The sequence below is a fragment of the Ailuropoda melanoleuca genome, unplaced genomic scaffold (assembly GCF_002007445.2).
Source record: "Ailuropoda melanoleuca isolate Jingjing unplaced genomic scaffold, ASM200744v2 unplaced-scaffold10059, whole genome shotgun sequence".
In the NCBI taxonomy this organism is placed as follows: Eukaryota; Metazoa; Chordata; class Mammalia; order Carnivora; family Ursidae; genus Ailuropoda; species Ailuropoda melanoleuca.
In genome coordinates, this window is record NW_023178348.1 from 103,235 (window position 1) to 123,610 (window position 20,376).

At 37.0% G+C, this 20,376-nt stretch overlaps 1 protein-coding gene across 1 annotated transcript in view; it reads right to left on the bottom strand.

The window, feature by feature from the left end:
- Positions 1 to 20,370, bottom strand: part of UBE2Q2 (ubiquitin conjugating enzyme E2 Q2) — a 46,482-nt gene extending 26,112 nt beyond the window's left edge. The window contains exons 1-6 of the mRNA XM_034650037.1: positions 20,292 to 20,370; positions 16,620 to 16,760; positions 13,660 to 13,744; positions 12,055 to 12,115; positions 11,206 to 11,296; positions 4,925 to 4,983 (exon numbers count right to left, since the gene is read on the bottom strand). Of these exons, the coding sequence (XP_034505928.1) occupies positions 4,925 to 4,983; positions 11,206 to 11,296; positions 12,055 to 12,115; positions 13,660 to 13,744; positions 16,620 to 16,760; positions 20,292 to 20,300 (446 nt within the window). The 5' untranslated portion in view covers positions 20,301 to 20,370. The remainder of the gene's footprint in view (positions 1 to 4,924; positions 4,984 to 11,205; positions 11,297 to 12,054; positions 12,116 to 13,659; positions 13,745 to 16,619; positions 16,761 to 20,291) is intronic.
- Between the last annotated feature and the right edge of the window lie 6 nt (positions 20,371 to 20,376).

Here is a 20,376-nt window from a genome sequence, read left to right on the forward strand (position 1 = left end):
TTGGTGATTTTGGTGCTATTGTAAATGGGATGGATTCCCTAATTTCTCTTTCTTCAGTCTCTTTATTCATGTATAGAAATGCAACTGATTTCTGAGCATCGATTTTGTATCCCGCCACATTACTGAATTGCTCTATAACTTCTAATAGTTTGGGAGTGGATTCTTTTGGGTTTTCCATATAGAGTATCATGTCATCTGTGAAGAGAGACANGTATCATGTCATCTGCAAAGAGAGACAGTTCTGTGATGTCTTTGCCGATTTGGATACATTTTATCCCTTTCTGTTGTCTGAGTGCTGTTGCAAGGACTTCTAGTACTATGTTGAAGAATAATGGCGAGAGTGGGCATCCTAGTCGTGTTCCTGATCTTAAGGGAAAGACTTCCAGCTTTTCCCCATTGAGAATGATATTTGCTGTAGGCTTTTNCCCATTGAGAATAATGCTTGCAGTAGGCTTTTCATAGATGGCTTTTATGAGATTGAGAAATGTACCCTCTATTCCTACACTCTGAAGGGTTTTAATCAGGAAAGGATGCTGTATTTTGTCAAATGCTTTTTCTGCATCTATTGAGAGAAACATATGATTTTTGCCTTTTTTGTTGTTCATAAAATCTATGACATCGATAGATTTGCAAATGTTGACCCACCCTTGCATCCCAGGGACGAATCCCACTTGGTCATGATGGATAATCCTTTTAATGTACTGTTGGATTTTATTAGCCGGATTCTTGTTGAGGATTTTGGTGTCCATATTCATTAGGGAAATCGGTCTGTAATTCTCCTTTTGGATGGTGTCTTTTCCTGGTTTGGGCATTAAGGTGATACTGGCCTCATAGAATGAGTTTGGTAGCTTTCCTTCTGTTTCTATTTTTTGAAATAGCTTTAGGAGAATAGGTATTATTTCTTCTTTGAATGTTTGGTAGAATTCCCCAGGAAAACCGTCGGGCCTGGAGTTTTGTTTTTTGGAAGGTTGTTTATCACTGACTCAATCTCTTCATAATTAATTGGCCTGTTTAAAAAAATCAATTTCTTCCTGTTTCAGTCTTGGTAGTTTATAGGTTTCCAGGAAGGCCTCCATCTCTTCCAGATTGCTTAAGCTATTGGCATAAAGCTGTTGATGAAAGTTTCTAATAATCCTTCCTATTTCATTGTTGTGGGTTGTGACCTCTCCTTTTTCATGCATAATTTTATTAATTTCATTCCTTTCTCTATTCTTTTCGATAAGTCTTGCCAGTGGTCTGTCAATTTCATTGATTCTCTCAAAGAACCAGCTTCTAGTTCTGTTGATCTGCTCTACTGTACTACTGGTCTCTAATTCAATGATTTCTGCTCTAATCTTGGTCAACTGCTTCCTAATGAGTGGATTAGACCTGTCCCTCTGTTGCTGTTCCTGAGGTAAAAATATAAGAACTGCATTTTAGAATTTTATGTTCTTTTGAGTGTGGCTTGGATGGCTATGTATTTCCCCCTTAGGACTGCCTTTACAGTATCCCATAGGTTTTGGGCGTTGTGTTTTCATTCTCATTGGTCTCCATAAATTGTTTAAATTGATTTTTGATTTCCTGGTTTATCGAATCATTCCTGAGCAGGATGGTTCTTAGTCTCCAAGTGTTTGAGTTTCTTCCAAATGATTCCTTGTGGTTGAGTTCCAATTTCAAAGCGTTGTGGTCTGAGAATATGCAGGGAATAATTTCAGTCTTTTGGTATCAGTTGAAACCTGTTTTGTGTCCCAGAACATGGTCTATTCTTGAGAATGTTCCATGGGCATTAAATAGAATGAGTATTCTTTGGTTCTGCGGTGTAGTGTTCTAATATATACCTATGAGGTCCAACTCGTCGAGTATGACATTCAAAGCCCTTGTTTCTTTGTCGATTTTTTACATGGGCGTTCTATTTCTGATAGTGGAGTGTTGAGGTCCCCTACTATTAACGTATTTTTATCTATATGTCTCTTTATTCTGGTTAAGAGTTTGGCTTGTGTATCTTGCTGCTCCCCTGTTGGGGGCATATATATTTATAATTGTCATATGCACTTGTTGGATACATCCTTTAAGAATAATATAGTACCGTTCTGTGTCTCTAACTATGGTCTTTACTTTAAAATCCAATCTGTCTGATATGAGAACTGCTACCCCAGCTTTCTTTTGAGGTCCACTGGCGTGAAAGATAGTATTCCATCCCTTTACTTTCAGTCTGAATGTATCTTTAGGTGCAAAATGAGTCTCTTATAGACAGCAAATGGATGGGTCATGTCTTTTTATTCAACCTGCAACCCTGTGGCGTTTTAAGGGAGCATTTAGGCCATTTACATTGAGACTAATTATTGAGAGATATGATTTTAATGATCCCATGTTGCCAGTAAAGTCTTTGTTTCTATCGATTGTGACTTTCTGTTCTGTATCACTCTTGGGGCCTTTTACCTTTACAGAACCCCCCTTAATATCTCCTGTAGGGCTCGTTTCATGGTTACGAAATTGGTCAGTGACTGGCGATTCTGGAAGGTCCTTATCTTTCCATCAATTCTGAATGACAGCCTTGCTGGATAAAGGATCCTTGGCTGCATGTTTTTCTCTGAAAGAGCTTTAAAAATGACCCCCCCCAACCCTCTCTCATTCCAGGTCTGTGTAGATAGGTCTGACGTAATTCTGATACATTCGCCTTGGTACGTGAAAAATTTCTTTGCCCTGACCACTTTCATACTGTCTCCTTGGATCTAATATTTGCGAATTGCACTATGACGTGACGTGGCGTAGCTTTGTCATGGTTGAGCTTGGGAGGGGTCCTCTCTGCCTCTTGGACACGAATGTTTGTTTCCTTTGCTAGATTAGGGAAGTTTTCAGCTACAATTTGTTCAAATATCTCTTCTAGACCTCTGTTTTTCTCCACCCCCTCGGGGATGCCGATGATTCTCATATTGGAACGTTTCATTGAGTCAGTAATCTCCCGTAACCTACATTCTTGAGCTTGGATTTTTTTGAGTCCAGATTATATTTTAGCATTTCTTCTACTAACCCATCCTCCAATTCGCTGATACGTTCTTCTGCCTCATTCACCCTGGCCATCAGAGCCTCTAGTTTTGACTGCATTTGGCTCATAGAATTTTTAATTTTTAATTTCTGCCAGATTCACTCTCATTTCCAACCTTAGAGATTCTATATTCGCATTAATACTTTTTTCAAGTCTACACATCATCTTGACCATTGTTACTCTGAATTCCATTTCTGATAATTTTGTTATATCCATTTCCATTAGTTCTGTGGCAGAGGTCACAGACTCATTATCTTTTCTTTCCGGGGTGCGACTTCTCCTTCTCATCATTCTGATGAGGAGTGGTTGCGGGGTTGTCCAGAGCCCAAGTTATTGACCAGGACCCAGGCCGTGTGCCCTTGCTTCATAGGGATATTAGGGATGTGGGCTTCTTGATTTTTCAGCCTGCCTTCTGGGGGAGGGGTCTGCCACGCCGATACTCAGGCAACCCTGTTTGGGTAGAGTCTCCATGTCCCCCGCGAGGTGGTATGGGGGTGGACAGACTGTGAATCCGTATTTCCAGGCTTTTGTTCTCTGGCGGCTTTCCCTGGCGGTTTTCTGTGCCTCTTCTGAGAGTCAGAGCAGCAGTAGCCGAATCTCAGCCTCTGTCTCAGAACAGAGGGATCGCAGGCCGTTCTCCACTGATGTTCTGGCCACTTTAACTCTGTTTCTGTTGGTGCTGCTCAACCCTGCAGCATCCCGGGATTGCGCCCCACACCCGGAGTCCCAGCCCTCACTTCCAGGGCCAGCGCGTCTCTGTCCTTTGTGTTTCTAACACCGCCAGCCGCCAGCCACCCCCGCACGCTCCGGAGCTCCTGGTCTCAGTCTGGTTCCAGTGAGCACACCGGAACTCCGTTTCAATCTGGCGGCGCGCGTTCCCTGGCTCATGGTCTCAGTCTGCTCTCTCACGCGTGCCAGTCCGCGAGTCTGCCCGCTCCCCTGTGCAGGTGGCTACCGCTTTCCGGGTCCCAAACACGGCGGCTCCCTCCCCCTTCTGTTTATCTTCTGTTATCTATGCACGGTTTCACAGCTCCCCGCTTCGTATCTCAATACTCATCGCTGGAGATGTTCATTTGTAGAGATCCAGATGTATCTTCCTGCGTCCCAGGCTGATTCTGTGGATGTTCAGGCTGATCTGGTACCTATCCAATTCGACTCAGAGGATCGGGTGAAAAAGGGGTCCCCTACTCCTCCGCCATCTTAACTCCCTCCAATTTTTAGATCTTAATCACCATAATATGAATCACCTCACAAGGTTGAATCAGTCAACTAAGCATTTCATAATTCTCTAAGTAGTATAATTACTCCTAATTTAAGGATTTATAGAACATTTCATAACTAACCTAGGTACCAATTCTGATCTTTTCACCATCCTTTATATGACTTCTAATCACAAAAAAGCAATATAAGCTTCAATAAAAAAGCATGAAAATTTGATTCTACCAAACTGAAACCACCATCTTTAGAAGGAATTAGATGGCCAGGTCCGTAGGCCCATGAGATTTTCTGTGATTATTCCAGGGATTATAGGCTTGTGAGAATCATTCTTACATCTTAACCTTCTCTAAACCATCAATCACATTTATATTTGAAAAACATTTGGTTTTTCACGGTGAAATGTATACAAATAGGGGACATTAAAAACTCTTACTGATTAACAACATAATGGTTTATAACCAATGGTTCTCAAACGATGGCTCCCAGATAAGCAGCATCAGCTTCACGTGAGACCATCTTAGAAATGTAGAAATGCAAATTGTCAGCTTTTCCCTACATCCCAGACCTAGTGAATCAGTAATCCTGGGGTGAAGCTGAGCATTCTAGGCCACCTAGCATTTAACTAGCCCTCCAAATGATTCTTAATGCACACTACCAAAGAAAATAGTTACTTAAACTTACCCTCCTGAGAGAACAGGTAACACCACTCGAACAAACGGAGGATCAAATGGAAAGTTATCCTAAAATGCAAATGGGCAAGTTTAATTAATTTTAAGAAAATTCTTAATACTGTATTATTTAAAAGATTTTAATAGTCTATAAAGAATGTGTGTATTTATTATCTGATGAGAGTCATAAAAGTAAAAATAGTACCAAAAATAAAATGTAGTAAAAACCACAGCAAGAAAAAAAATGAAAATCACAGCCAAACAGATCAGTGTTTTGGTAAAGTTATGAAAAATATGAAGGGGTTCCACTTCCAATAAAACTATATAAAGGAACCATTCCAATAATGATATACTAGGTAACTTGGGTCAATCCTCTGGTTGTGTACTAGAAGAGGTGGACAAAATTTAACAATTACAGAGCTAAGATCAGGAAGAAAAAGGGAACCCCAGAGAGCAGAGCCTTTCCTCCCTCCACCCCCCACCCCCTACCTTGAGTTTTCTTTCAATTACAGAAGAGGAAGATAAGAGGTCAAGAAGCTCAGTAGAACTCAGACTCACAGTCACAGGGCTGGGGAGGTAAAAATTGGAGCTGGGGTCCACCAAGGAGAGGCCTTGACAAGTCTCCCACACTTTAGGTTGGGACCCTGAAGGACAAATGACAAATTGCCCTAACTGACAAGGAATGAAGTCTAGTTTCACATCACCTAAATCCCCGACTGGATTCAGTGGTCCTGGGCTGTTACTGCCCAAGCCAGACAGGGGCAAATGTAATCCCTCTCTGTAGAAGAATACCATCCAAGTCTTCCAAATTAGCTAATTTTTCATTTATAATGTCTACTACTAAAAATAGACAGTTACACAAGACTTAAACATGTCCAGGAAATGAAAAGCAAATGACACAAAAACCATAAGAGATCAAGATTAAATAGAGTTATCAGACATAGCTTTTAAAATAACTATGCTGATTATGTACGAGGAAAGAAAAGACAAGACTGAAAACCCTGGCAAAGAACTAAAATTATAAAAATGAACCATACAGAAATTCTGAAACTTAGAAATACAATAACTGAAATCAATAACTTAACATGAATTGAACCACAAGCAGAGACTCAGTGGTAGAGAAATTCAGTATACAGGAAAATAGGCCAAAAAAACATCCAGAATGAAGCCAAGAGAGAGAAAAAGGTAGAAAATGCAGAAAATAACAAGATACAGGAATGTACTGGAAAAGCTTATCATATGTAGAGTTCTAGATGGACATGAGAGAATGGGACTGAAGCAATATGTGGAATGTCTGAGAATTTTCCAAAATTGAAAGACTTCAAAAGATTTTAAGCACTACGAGTATTTCAACAGAAACAATGGAAGCCCCAATGAGGGAATGGTAAGTTTTTGAGTTGCTAACCTAAAAATCTATACTCAATACAAATACTTTCCAAAAAATGAATTCACAATAAAAGTTATTTTCCTGTCAGGAGACCCAAGCTAAAGGAAATAAAGGATATTTTTCAGGCAGGAGAAACAAGATCCTAGACGGAAATATGGAGAATAAAGACCATGAAAAGAGCAAATATGCAGTTATGAATGAATACTGACTAATTCTAGAACAATGATGTATAGCTTCTAGGTTAAGTACAGAAAATGCATGAAAGCACATATTTGGCAGGGAATCCATGCTTTAAGTCTTTGCATTGATGAGGAAAAGGTAAAATATATATTAAATTTACGTTAGACTTTGACAATGATATACATTGTAACTGTCAGGCAGTAAAGAAGAGTAAGAGAACAGTAAGACTAAGTACTAAGCTAACAGAGGTGAGAAACTGGAGCAATTAAAAAAAAAATCCAAAGAATGAGAAAAAGGAACATGGAATAACAAGGACAAATTAACAGCACTTAGAAGATGGGAGATTGAAACCCAAATGTCAATAATATTTAATGCAAATAGACTAATTGCTCTAATTAAAAGACAAAGATCGTCATACTTTAAAAAATACATGAAGAGACATAAAAATACATGAAGAGAAGAGAAAAGAAACCTCAGCTAATTCTCAGGCTACCAAGTACAATTCTCTTTTTCAAATTCTCAGTCCTGGAAACAGATTTCCAGAAGAACAAGAGCTTTTTCTCTTTATGTACTAAAGCACCAGTGGTAGCCAAGGTGGCCAAGAGCATCAGAGGGCAGTCTCTTGGTGGTTAGGAAGCCAAAAAGGCTGCCCCTCATTTTCCTACAGCAGTGGGGTACAGAAAAAGAGCATCTCCTCTAATAAAGACATGACAGGAAGTCTAAGAGAAATTACCTTCAATTTGTATGGTCAAATAAAAGGAAACAAACAACTTATTGTCTCTTAAACCAATTTGAGGGTAAGGGAGCTAAACAAATATTTGTCTCATCCACTTATTTCCAACAAACACAAAAATATAACTAGAAGAATAAGCAACGTAATTCCAGTAACTTACTTTAACTCCCTCCTTCCACCCATCCTCAAGTAAGATTCTAAGGAGCATATAACCCATGGAAATTCAATCCTAATAGGAGAGGAAGATAAAAAGCACACTTCCAGTGGTTAAAACAGATAATCTTAGATTTCTACTGCAAGGGAGAACCTACCCACATAAGATGCCAACTTAATGACAATTATTATGATCTACTTCCAAATAAACTGTAGATAAAAGGCGAGCTACTTAACAGTATAATGAAGGGCATAGATGCAAAGCTTAGTAAAGTACAACTTCACTTAACCTCCTTCTCTTTAGATCTTTAACTGTGTGATCCCAAATGATAAACCTTTTTAAACTGATTACATGGCAGGAAGAACTACCTTCATTGTAAGTAATTCTTCAAAGTAACACCTCCACATCAAAACCTAGGGACTCTATTCCATAAACTGCACTATGGAACTCAGTAACCAATATTTTACAGAAATAGAGTTCCTTAAAGGGTTATAGTGGGGAGGATGAGGATGACTGTTAAAATAGACATTTGAGTTATCCTGGTATACTAACTCAGAAACTGAGAATCTCAAGGTTTACAAGGATATCATCAAGTTTTCAATTCAACATCTTGGCCTCTCAAGATAATTTTAATGACAAGGAACATTCTATTCTTGAAAAATTCACTGAATGGCTCTACATAGTTATCACTTCCTTATATTGAGTTGAAAATCACCTCTTTAAAGTTTGACTTACTAGTTTTAATGTCATGCTTTGTGTTAATCAAAAACAAAAGCGAAACTGTCCACATACACAGCCCTTTAAATAGTTGAGAACAAGCTCTCATTGAACCCCTATGTTCTTCTCTCCAAATCTGCAATTTAACCAGCTACATTAGGACATGGCAAGCTCTTTCAAATCCTTGCCACTATTTTCTTTTTTTTTTTTTTAAAGATTTTATTTATTTATTTGACAGAGATAGAGACAGCCAGCGACAGAGGGAACACAAGCAGAGGGAGTGGGAGAGGAAGAAGCAGGCTCATAGCGGAAGAGCCTGATGTGGGGCTCGATCCCACAACGCCCGGGATCACGCCCTGAGCCGAAGGCAGACCCCCAACCGCTGTGCCACCCGGGCGCCCCTGCCACTATTTTCTAAATGAACCCAAATTTGTCTAAAAAAACCCTTCCTGAAGTACTACCTCAGAATTCAGCTCAGTAATTCAGATACGGCTTGAATAACCAGACCACAACTTCCTTATAAGAGCATAGCATAACACAATTGCCAAACTGCTGAGGAATCTAATAGGTCCCCCACTCCCTCCCGCCCCTATCCCCAACCTTGTGTTATATCTCAAGTTCTATTTTCTTATTACTCATGACTTTCAAGTTGTCACCATGGACATCTGACGCCATAAATACTGTTCATGCTCCTTCCTGTAAATCATTCTTTCTGAGTCATACTTGCTATCCTCCAATTCTGTGAATCCTGATATTTAACTTGGTAGTTCAGTTTGCCAAGATCACTTAGTTCAGAGCAATCACATTCTTCCCAGCCCTCTTCAGAAATACTCCAGTCCTAGCAACAGCCCTTCTTTCTGGTATCAGGAGTCATGATCCAGAAAGACAAATGCAACAGAATTTCAGCCATTTTACCTCCCAGACCATCCCCTCCCTGAAGTTCTACCTAGAGTAGGAAAATATCATGAAAACATTAAGTGCAGCCACAAGTCTTCCAGTTTCCTGGTCAAGAGTTCATGCTCCCTTAAAGATACCTCTTGAGAAGAAAGTGAGAGGGAAGGGACACACAGGGGGCTTTCAAAGGTTCTGATGAAAAAAAAAGAAAGAAAGAAAGAAATAGACCCTAATTTTTTTTAGTATAACTGACACAATTTACATCAGTTTCAGGCGTAAGGTTCTATTTCTTAAGCTTGGTATTGGACATATGGGCATGTGATTTAATAAAGTTGTTTAGATTGTTCAAGTTAAAACATTCTGTATATCAAAAAAAAAAAAAAAAGCTACTATCCTGGTTTAGTTTTTCATCATATGGATCAGTAAAAATGCAGTCACATTAGCAACTTCAGTAAATATATACCAGACTCACTCTCTAGGAAGACAACCCAACTGACAACCACAAAAGTTTCTATAATAACAAAATTGAGGGAAAATACAGACATTTGACATTTGGGTTATTTGAAAAAAGTTCTATCATAAATAAGGCTATATCCCCAAACAAAAATACACACAAAAGCTAAGTAAAAAGCTTTCAGAAAATCAGTCTTTTTAAAGTATAAAGTATTCTTTATGCCTTTGCTTTCTTCCTTCAAAACCCTTCATATCCATCTGCTCTCACCTATGCCTACCACCATCACCCGTCATTACTCCTTGCCCAGATTTAAATCAAAGCCCCAACTAGTCTCTTAGAAATCTACTCTATCTTATCCAAACCCTATTTTGATGCTGAAGACATAATTGTTTTTAAAAAGATAATAATGAAAAGCCTAACAGATCAATCATGCCCCTACCTAAAAACCTCTACTGGCTCTTTATTGTATAAAGGTTAAGATCCCAGACTCTTCATCATGGTCTCCGAAGCAGTATAGCATTCATCACAGAGTTCTCCCCTAGAAAGACTGCAGGCTCTTGAAGAACAGAGATTATATTTTAGATGCCTCCATGTCCTCAAGCCTTCCACAGTCCCTAATGCACTGAAGTCTACCTAACTGAAATGGAAAAAATAGACATATCTGTAAGACAATTGTTATATAAATTTTTTCTTCCCAATTTAAAAGAACACAGCAAAAAGAAGCTCCATATAATTCAAATATTTAACTCCTTAGAACCACTTCCTAGTTCTTTTGAAACAAAAGATTTAAAATTTTCCATATTCCACATTAAATCATTACATTTTATCTAAATTCCATTGCCATTTTTCAACCTTTATTCTTAACATTAAAAAAAACTATTAAATATAACCCATAAATTCAGAAAAGTACATAAAATATAAAGGTACACCATTATATATTATAAAATATGCATCATGTAACCAGCACCCTGGTCAAGAATCAGATTAGAGCCAGTTTCCAAGAAATCCCCAGATGTCCCTTTCACAGCTTACAACTTCCTCCCTCTCACCTGGATGTACTCCCTATCCTCAACTGTATCGTAACCACATCTTTACTGTTCTTGAAAGTAATTACCCAAGTTTGAATCCATAAATCTGTGTTTCTCAGCCTTTTCATTTTTGCTCCACTAAGAAAGCTTTTCAGAAATATTTTAGAATTTTTTTTTCAATCTATCCCCCAACACAGATATACTGTGTTAACTGTTTATGTAATATGATCCCTTAAAGGGCCACAGACCATTATAATATCTAAGATTTTTTTCACTCCAACAACCAGTTTTCACCCCACTGGTGGGGATACTGCCTCCACTGAGATGTGTACCCTAAACAGTATAGTTTAGTTTTACCTATTTTTGAGTCTATATAAATGAAATTGTACGAAAAATGTTTCGGGGTCTGTTTTCTTTTGCTCAACATTGTGTTTAAGATTTACCCACATTTTGTACATTTTCCTTTTAATATGAATACCACAATTCTCCATTCTATCGGAATGGACACTTGGGTTATTTTCTGTTTAGTGTTATTATAAACAACACCGCTCTCAACAGTCTTGTATAGGTTTCCTGGTGTACCTAAGTACTCATTTCCTGTGGGGTATATACTATGAGGAGAATTCCTGAACCACAGGGAATGACTACCTTCTACTTTACCAAGTAATATCAAATTGTTTTCCAAAGCAATTATAAGAATATACATTCCCATTAGAAGTATATGGAGACCCCTTAACATTTTCTTACCTTAAAAGAGAAGTTAAGCAAAATATATTCTATGCCTTCTTTTTCTTTTAAGATCTGAAGATCACTGTGCAAAGGACTATCAGGATCAACCCTAAGAATTACAAAACAAAAAACAATTCAAATAAAAAACCAAGAGATTTTTCTTACCACAAAAATGAACCAGTTCAAGAGCTAAAACAGAGCCCCTTGGGTAGGTTTCAAACATAAAATTGCTCTATGGTCCCTGGAAAAATAAATCACAATAGCCTCTAGACTCCTTGGGATTAAATGTACAAAAAGGTCACACTATTCTAAATCCATTCCCATAAGGGGATTCAAAGTTAGCAGTCATTCTAAAGGAAAGTCATATGTACATAAATTTTCTCAGGAACTCAAAAAAAAAATTAATTTGCTTCTCTAAAATTGTATCACTAGCCAAGGGGTTCAAGGAGAGAAATTTATCACAGACAAGACCAGAAAAAGCGAAATCATTAATAAAATCTAAATCTGTCTACAACTATTCTACATATTCAGCTCCTACTCAAATTCTCATTCCAAGTATAAACTGGTTATCATGGTCAATCAGGTTATTAAATACACTTTTTTCCTCTAGCTCCCAATTATCTCACTAACTCCATGAAACACTTTATCCCACAGCTGGTCCTTCTTTTTCTTCTTCCTCTTTCTGACTTGACTTATTTAAGCCCAAGAAACAGCTTGTTTTAACAACCTCAGAACTATTTCTATAGAAACACAGTCTAAAGTTCTAAGTAAAACCACAGCATACGAGGTATCAAATTAGGGGGACAAAATTTCCATTGTGATAGTCTAACATTACAAAGACTGGGTTAACATATAAGAGTCACTTACTTCTGCAGTTTAACATGCCAGTCATATAAACTGTCATTTATGAGTTCCACTGAATAAATCCCTGTAAAGATGTAGAACACGTAGGTTACTTTTTTTTTTGTTTTTTAAAGAGAGACATTGAGGGAGGGGCAGAGTGAGAGAGAGGAAATTCTAAGCTGGGCATGGAGCCTGATGTGGGTCTCAATCTCATGACCCTGAGATCATGACCTGAGCCAAAATCCAAGCACCGGATGGTTAACCAACAGAGCCACCCAGCACCTCTAGGTTACTCTTTATCTGATCTTATAACTACTACGTCAGTGTAAATGAACCCATTAAATAACCATCAAAATCTAGCAATTTTGCTATTAAAACATGGAACAACTAAGCTATATTATAAATATTTTGCCATTGGAGCTGAATAGCTTAGGCTCTTAACAGATAATTAAAGACATCAATGAAGACGATTCTTTAATAAGTTGAGAAACTGTGAGTGGGAGGGGAAAAATTATGCAAAATCATATGTACTTTAAGACTCTTATGCACATGCAATTATTTCTATAAAAATGGAATCCCTCTACGTAGTTTTATAATCTTTCTTCAACTTTCCAGAGCACCTTTCCAATTTAGTATATAAGAACTCTATTGTCAATCTTTTTAATAACTCTATAGAAATTTATTTTATGTATATACCATAACTTAGCCAATTCTACCCTATATATGATTATTCATTTTTCATTTTTTGCTACTACAAACAATGCTATAACAAGCAATTATTTAACATTTAAAAGTAAACCCATATTTAAATAATTAATTGCACTTGATTAGGTTTCTACAGATAAACTTTTAGACTTCTAATAAGAAAAACAGGATGCCAAAACTGCTAATAACTCAGAATCAAGTCTGGCTTACATTGCACTCTAAAGCAGAAATTTTTTTGCTTTTTATTTTAAGTAAGCTCTAATGATTTAGATGTGATCACTCTGAGATTTACTGAATGGATCACAAAGCCACCTTTTCAAACATATTAAAATTTGGCTCTTTCCCTTATTTTAATACAGTTAGAATTTCTGACACAATAAAAGGGAATTTTACTTCAATTAGAGAGGTTCCACAATATTTAAGTCTTATTGGGTAATAAAGAACACTCAAATTCAAACTATGAAAAGAATTTGAAAAACCCACCTCTTTTTAAAGTGATACCGTAACTACATATAAAATAAAAATTCATTTTGTTTTCAAAAAATAAGGAAAAGTCATAAAAATCAACTCAGCAACAGTTCTTTGTTCATACAATAATATATGTATCTTCTTTACTTTCCAAAGCAGATATTACTCATACTTTTCCCAGAAGCTAAAAATCATGAGTTAATCCCTGTCAGTAAGAAGACAAAAAAATTGAGGTATCCATAAAAACAATTTTCAAAAGCTCGAAGAACAAGTAAACTCATCCTATTTTACCTTCCACATCTGTTAATAGCTTAATTAAATCTGCATTTCACATCCCTAAAATAAAGTTAATAACCATTTCTGTTCCTATCCCGTTACATTATAAGAACTGAAGTTTACTATCTGAAAATTGAAAACAGCATAAGGACAACAGAGTAGATATCCAGAGGTCCTTACCTGCTTTATAACTCTGTGATCTGTATATGTCCCTGAGCTCTTTCATAAGTCTATCTGAAGCTTGCACAGACCCAGATACTGCACCCTGCAACATAAAAATTGCTGTTTACCAGGATCTACAGAGTCAAATAACTGAAGATTTCAGGTATATAAACCTGAAATGAAAGTTTACAATGAGATTATAAAAACAGATCACAACTCGACATTAAAAAAAAAAAATCAAAGAAGTTTAATTAAATTGAGGATTATGAAGTTTCAACAGAAGTATAAAATGGGGGACAAGTCTGGCTCATTTACTGTTTCTTATCATCTGGGAAAAAAATGTCTAACCAACATGTCTAGATTATCACGGCCTAGAACTTAGTATAAACCTATTTCAAACTTCACTAATTTTTTAAACTATTAATTTTTTTTCTCTCTTTTATTTCTTAGAGCATTCTTAGGTTCACAGAAAAGTTGAGAGAAAGGTACAGAGATTTCCCATATCACTGCTCCCACAACACACAGTCTCCCTCATTATCAATATCCCTCACCAGCACGTACATTTTTTAAACTGATAACCCTACACTGACACATCGTTACCAGTGAAATCCATAAATTACCTTAAGGTTTTTGATGCTGTACACTAAATGGGTTTGGAAAATGCATAACGACACATATCTATCATTATAGTAACAGAGTATTTTTATTGCCCTAAAAATCCTCTGTGCTCCACGTTTTTCTCCCTCCACCCCACCTCTGGCAAGCACTGATCTTTTTGCTGTCTCCATAGTTTTGTCCTTTCCAGAAAGTCATGTAGTTGGAAACATACAGTTGTGTAGCTTTTTCATCAGATTGGCTTCTTTCACTTGGTAATTTGGATTTAAAGTTCCTCCATGTCGTTTCATGGTTTGATAGCTCACTTCTTTTTTTAGCAGGGAATAATATTCCATATTGTCAGGATATACCACAGTTTATCCATTCATCTACTGAAGGATACCCTGGTTCCTTCCAAGTTTTCGCAATTATGAATAAAGTTGCTATAAACATCTGTATGCAAGTGTTTGTCTGGACATAAGTCTTCAATTCATTTGGGTATACCAAAGACTGCAACTGCTGGAATATGTGGTAAAAATTACATTCAGTTTTCTGAATCTGCCAGACTGTCTTCAAAAGTGGCCATATCATTTTGCATTCCATGAGCAACCAGTGAGAGTTCCTATTGTTTCACATCCTCGTCAGCATTTAGTGTTGTCAATGTTCCTGATTTTGGCTATTCTTTAATTTTTTCTTTTAATTTTAGCAATTCTTATAGCTATGTAGTATCACCATCAATTTCTGAAAATACTAGAAGGCCCTTACCATTTTACACTATCAACTAAAACAGAGTTTCATTAGTCAGACTATAAGCAAGAATATCAAACTGAAAGTCTACTTTACATATTAAGAAACTGAGAAATAACATGTTCAACTGCATGCAACTAGTTTCAGTTCTTTTCCATGTTGGGATTTCTCTAAAAATGAAAATGCACCAATGTCTTATTCTAAGACTGAATATGAATGCCAACTATTTCTTGTAAGACAAAAACATTTAGAATTCCTTAATTAAAAAAAGAACTGATCATGGAAACTTTAAAATGTTAATGGCTGCACTACACTTTGGGGGACGGGTGGCAATCAGGTTCACAAAGCTATTACTTCCTAGCTTTGTGACCTTGAGTACGTTACTGAATTGGTTTAAACCCTTGTTTCACACCTATAAATAGGAACAATATTTTATAAAGTAGTTATACAGGTTAAATGGGAAGGTCCCTCATGTGAAAACATTAAATAATTTGTATTCATTTTGACTATAATATACAAACTGAAAACAATCACAAGAGATAGAAAGTAATTAATTTAAATGCTACAAAAATTTTTTTAAATAATCAAGATGAGGGCAGAGCTAAATTTCTTTGCTCTCTTAAAAAAAAAAAAACCACACAAAACAAAACCGAAAAAACAAAAAAAAATTTGCCAATTAAATTAATTGAAGGAGAGAGAGTAATCTATCTGCTTACAACATCTGGCATCTCCCTACATAATGATTCATTTTGAGAATCTATGCCCAAGACAAAGGTCCTCAGATGTCATCAGTTTGATAAAGAGCTCTAATACAAAGCAGTAAGTAAGAAGGAAGTGTTGAAGCAAAAATGCCCCTACTTTGGGCATTTTACATGCATCATTCTCATTTATTCCTCTTAGCAATCATACAAAAGATATATATTATCCATATTTTAAAGTTGAGGAAACTGAATCCACACAGCTGTGTTTATTACCAGACACAGTGTTCATTTCACGCCCCATGCCACTTAACATAAAAGTACTGTTAAGTCAGAAGAAAATACTTTTGGTTTGGTTAGAGCACAACAGACCAGATGGCAGCTTGGTGGAGAAGAATTTAAACTGTACTTTGTAGAGGACACTAAACTTAAATATACAGATCTCATAGGAGAATGAGGGCTTCATAGGGGAGGGGGAGGGAATGGGATAGGCTGGTAATGAGTATTAAGGAGGACACGTATTGCATGGTGCACTGGGTGTTATACACAAGTAATGAATCATGGAACTTTACATCAGGAACTGGGGATGTACTGTATGGGGACTAACATAATATAATAAAAAAAATTATTATAAAAAAAAAGGGTAAGTGGTATAAATAGTCTGGAAAGGAGGTGTATACGGTGAACAGCAGGTTAATTCCAGCACATAAAATGCAGATGAGCATGGTAGAAAGCTCACAACAGGTGAGAAGCTTTAATAACAACAACAACAACAACAACCCACTAGGGCAACAAAACATGGCTGAATCCACAACACAGGAAAGGGTGGAAGAGGGCTGCTTAGACTGGTATCTAAATGAATTGCCCAGTTTTATATTGTTACCTATATAATTACTCAATCCCAAAAATCCAGGTTCTAGATATTTGCACATAACTTACATTGAGATGGTCTTGCCTTTGAGTCTTCCTAATTTTCTCTAGTATTGCTAAGTTTTCTTTTTCAATTCCTTCATCCTCTGACTTTTTTCCACTAATAGGCTCTTCTTCCTTCATCTCATAGTGATCCAAGTCTTCTATATCCTACATGAAAAATATTAACTTATTGAAACTTATGCAAAAGTTAAATTATTCTTGATTCAACAGGGAATAGAAAAGAGAATGGGGAAGGGAAAAAAGCCTTCACATTCAATTCAGGTTCCTGCCTTTTATATCCTACATTTTGTTTAGAAGTTAGAAACCAAGTAAAGCATTTTAATAGATTTGTAAAGTCATAACTATTACCAAAAAAATCTATTAAGAGGAACTTCTGAAACAGTTTAGCATTAGGTATAAAGAACTTTATTTATACTTTGTTCCAGTAATTCGACCTCTAGAAATCTATTGTAAGGAACTAATTTAAAATATGAACACAGACTTAGGCATAAAGATGCCTACTTAAACTTTATAGCCACAACCCCCCCCCCCACAAAACTGCATGTGCAAAAATACCAGAACAGGGGGGCACTTGGATAGCTCAGTTGGTTAAGCACACAACTCTTAGTCTCAGCTCAGCTTAGGTCATGACCTCAGGGTCGTGAGATGGAGCCCGGTGGCAGGCTCTCTGCTCAGTGTGGATTCTGCTTGAGATTCTCTCCCTCTCCCATCTGCCCACTTGCACTCGCTCAAGCTCTCTCTGTATCAAATAAATAAAATCTTAAAAACAAAACAAAACCCCAAAGCAGGTAACTCAATTCCATGGAATATTCCATGGAATATTAGAAGACCATTAAAATGCCAACATAGCATAGTTGTTTCTTCTGCATCAAATAATGAAACAACAGGGTGATGAGGATGGCAGCACGGAGAGTGGACAAGGCTGGTTGCTGTGGGTGCCAGGTTCTGTGCTCAGCTGGGTCTCAGCTGTGTCTGTCTGCGCCTGGGGGTGAGGCTGAGCAGCAGCCCCAACCCAAACCTGAGGACCCACCAGGGGAGGACCCCACCACAACCCTGGGGTTGTGGGCTCTGAGCTATCCTGGGTGACCCCAGGGCCTATACTAGTTAGAGCCGTGCTGTCGAACAGGGCAGACCTTTGTTTCTTGCAGCTGCTGAGCACTTGGAATGTGGCCAGTCTGAACTCAGATGTGCTGTAAATGTACAGTCCACACCCGATTTGGAAGACTTAGTGAGAAAAAATATGAAAAGCTCATAATTTTGTTTTGCATCACATGTTGAAATGAAAATAATTTAAATGTACTAGGTCAAATAAAATGTACTAAATGGGGGGCGCCTGGGTGGCACAGCAGTTAAGCGTCTGCCTTCGGCTCAGGGCGTGATCCCGGCGTTACGGGATCAAGCCCCACATCAGGCTCCTCTGCTATGAGCCTGCTTCTTCCTCTCCCACTCCCCCTGCTTGTGTTCACTCTCTCGCTGGCTGTCTCTATCTCTGTCAAATAAATAAATAAAATCTTTAAAAAAAAAATGTACTAAATGGAAAAAATAATGCAATGAAAAACAAAATATAAAACTGAATATACAGAATCTCAATCATGCTAAAATAAGCGCAGAAAGAGGCTAGAAGGACAGATACTGAAATAATAATAATCTCTAGAGACATTTAGTGCTTTTCCTTCTTTTCCAAATTTTCTGTTGTGAGCACCTACTGATTTTTATAATTAGGAAAAAAGTTAGACTAGGAATTTGAATAATAGCCCTTGGCTAACATCTTTAATCACCACATCATTCTCCTTCCTCCTTTTCCATATCATCTACTCGTTTTTAAACAAATCTATGCAGAACTTTTAAAATCCTAACCTTTTTCTATTATCTTAACTTCTCTTTAATCATCAAAATCTCTAAAGAAGTAGTGGATACTTACTATCTCCATTTTTTAAGGAAACTAATTTACTGTGATTGGTAGACCAGTATAAAAACCACTTCCATCCAGACCCAATGGTCTTTTTCTTTAGACTCTCATCTCTTCAACCCCTATTACATTCCTTTATTATTTAGACCCTGTCCATGACTCCATGTTTCATGGAGCTCCCTCCCGATTGGTACCTTTCAGCCCCAATGTTCCATCCCACATTTAGTTTCTTCAGAGTTCTCACAAATGTCCTTAGTTTGGATCTCCTCCTCCTCCTCCACCTTCAAACTCAACCATATTCCTATCCATAAATCTTCTCTACTTGAGTATTAATGATGAATTCTGTTCTGTGCAGATTATCTTTGTAAAACAAGATTCTCAACACACTATTCTCTGCTTAAGGCCTTTTTCTCAACAATCACACCAAATTTAAACATATCTGTCTCTAATTCAAGACTTTAAGCCAACTGCTTTTCTAGCCAACCTTGCTTTCCATGACTCTAACACATCAATCTTATTTTCCCAAAAAGATAGCTCCAAACACACCATGCCCAAAGGTTGCTCTGTGCCTTTTTTACCATTATTTTATAGTTACCTAAATGATCTTTTCTCCTATCTTAATCTGACATCGCTGAAATCTAGGCTATCTTTCTAAATTTCCCTAAATATTGCTATCCCTTCTTTATATTATCTTGCAAAGGAAAAAAATGAGAAGTACACAAACTCTGAGTAGAACGTCTACTTCACTGGACACTGAAACCATAGAAAAGGCTTAATGTTTTCCTGTTTATTCTACCTAAATTACACTGCATGAAAATGTTAAAAACAAACTATCCCCAAAAAGTCATACAAATTAGAAATGTTGAGAATTATCTTGGGGGCACCTAGGTGGCTTAGTGATTTCAGGGTCCTGGGATCAAGCCCTGTGTCGGGCTACCTGCATGGTGGGGAGCCTGCTTTTCACTCTCTCTGTACCCCTCCCCCTGCTTGTGCTCTCTCCCACGCATGGATGCGTGCTCTCTCTGTAAAATAAATAAAATCTTAAAAAAAAAAAAATATTTTGCTCCCAGACTCACAAAACAAACCACAATACTTCTTTAGTTTTAAGGCATTCTAAGAAGTGTATTTAGATTTAAGATTCTGCACACCAAGAAAATAAGGTAATAAACGAGAATTAATTCTAAGATCCAAAACAGTAAGAAGGTTTTAAAATCAAGACTGTGGAACTCAAATACCTTTTACATGATCAATGAAGAGACACAGAATTTAAACATAAAGCTTCAGAGCCTAAAAACCTCTAAAATTATTTCAGTGCTTGGCAACAAAACTGGCCTAAGGTAAAGGTCTTAGAATCTGCCCTATCAAATTCTTAAGATGATTTTTCAACAGGAGATACCTTCATTACCTCTAGTGAGTAGTCCCTGAAATATTCTCAAATTCTCCTTTTATTTAAATTCAGAATTCTTGAAACTTAGTAGTTTCTCTTCTTAAAAATAATCAAATATGGGTTAAATATTATTATTAAATGTAAATATAATTTTAATGCTAAATGTTAAGAGATTTTCTAGGAAATCAAACATTTTGCTCAAAAACATATCATTAATTAAAACTAAAGCCAGATTTTAGAAAATGTATTTAATTTCAAATGCAATGGGGTTTTTGTTATTCCATATTAACGCTGAGTTATAAATGAGATTAGAGGATTACTACAATATTCAAAAATGAAGATACAGTATTTATAAAATGTGATTCTTACATAAAATACCTACTTCAGCCATCTCTTCTTCTTCCTCCTCTTCTGAAGTCACTTCTTCTGTGGTCCCATTCTGAAAAAGAAAAAGAATTTGCTAGGGA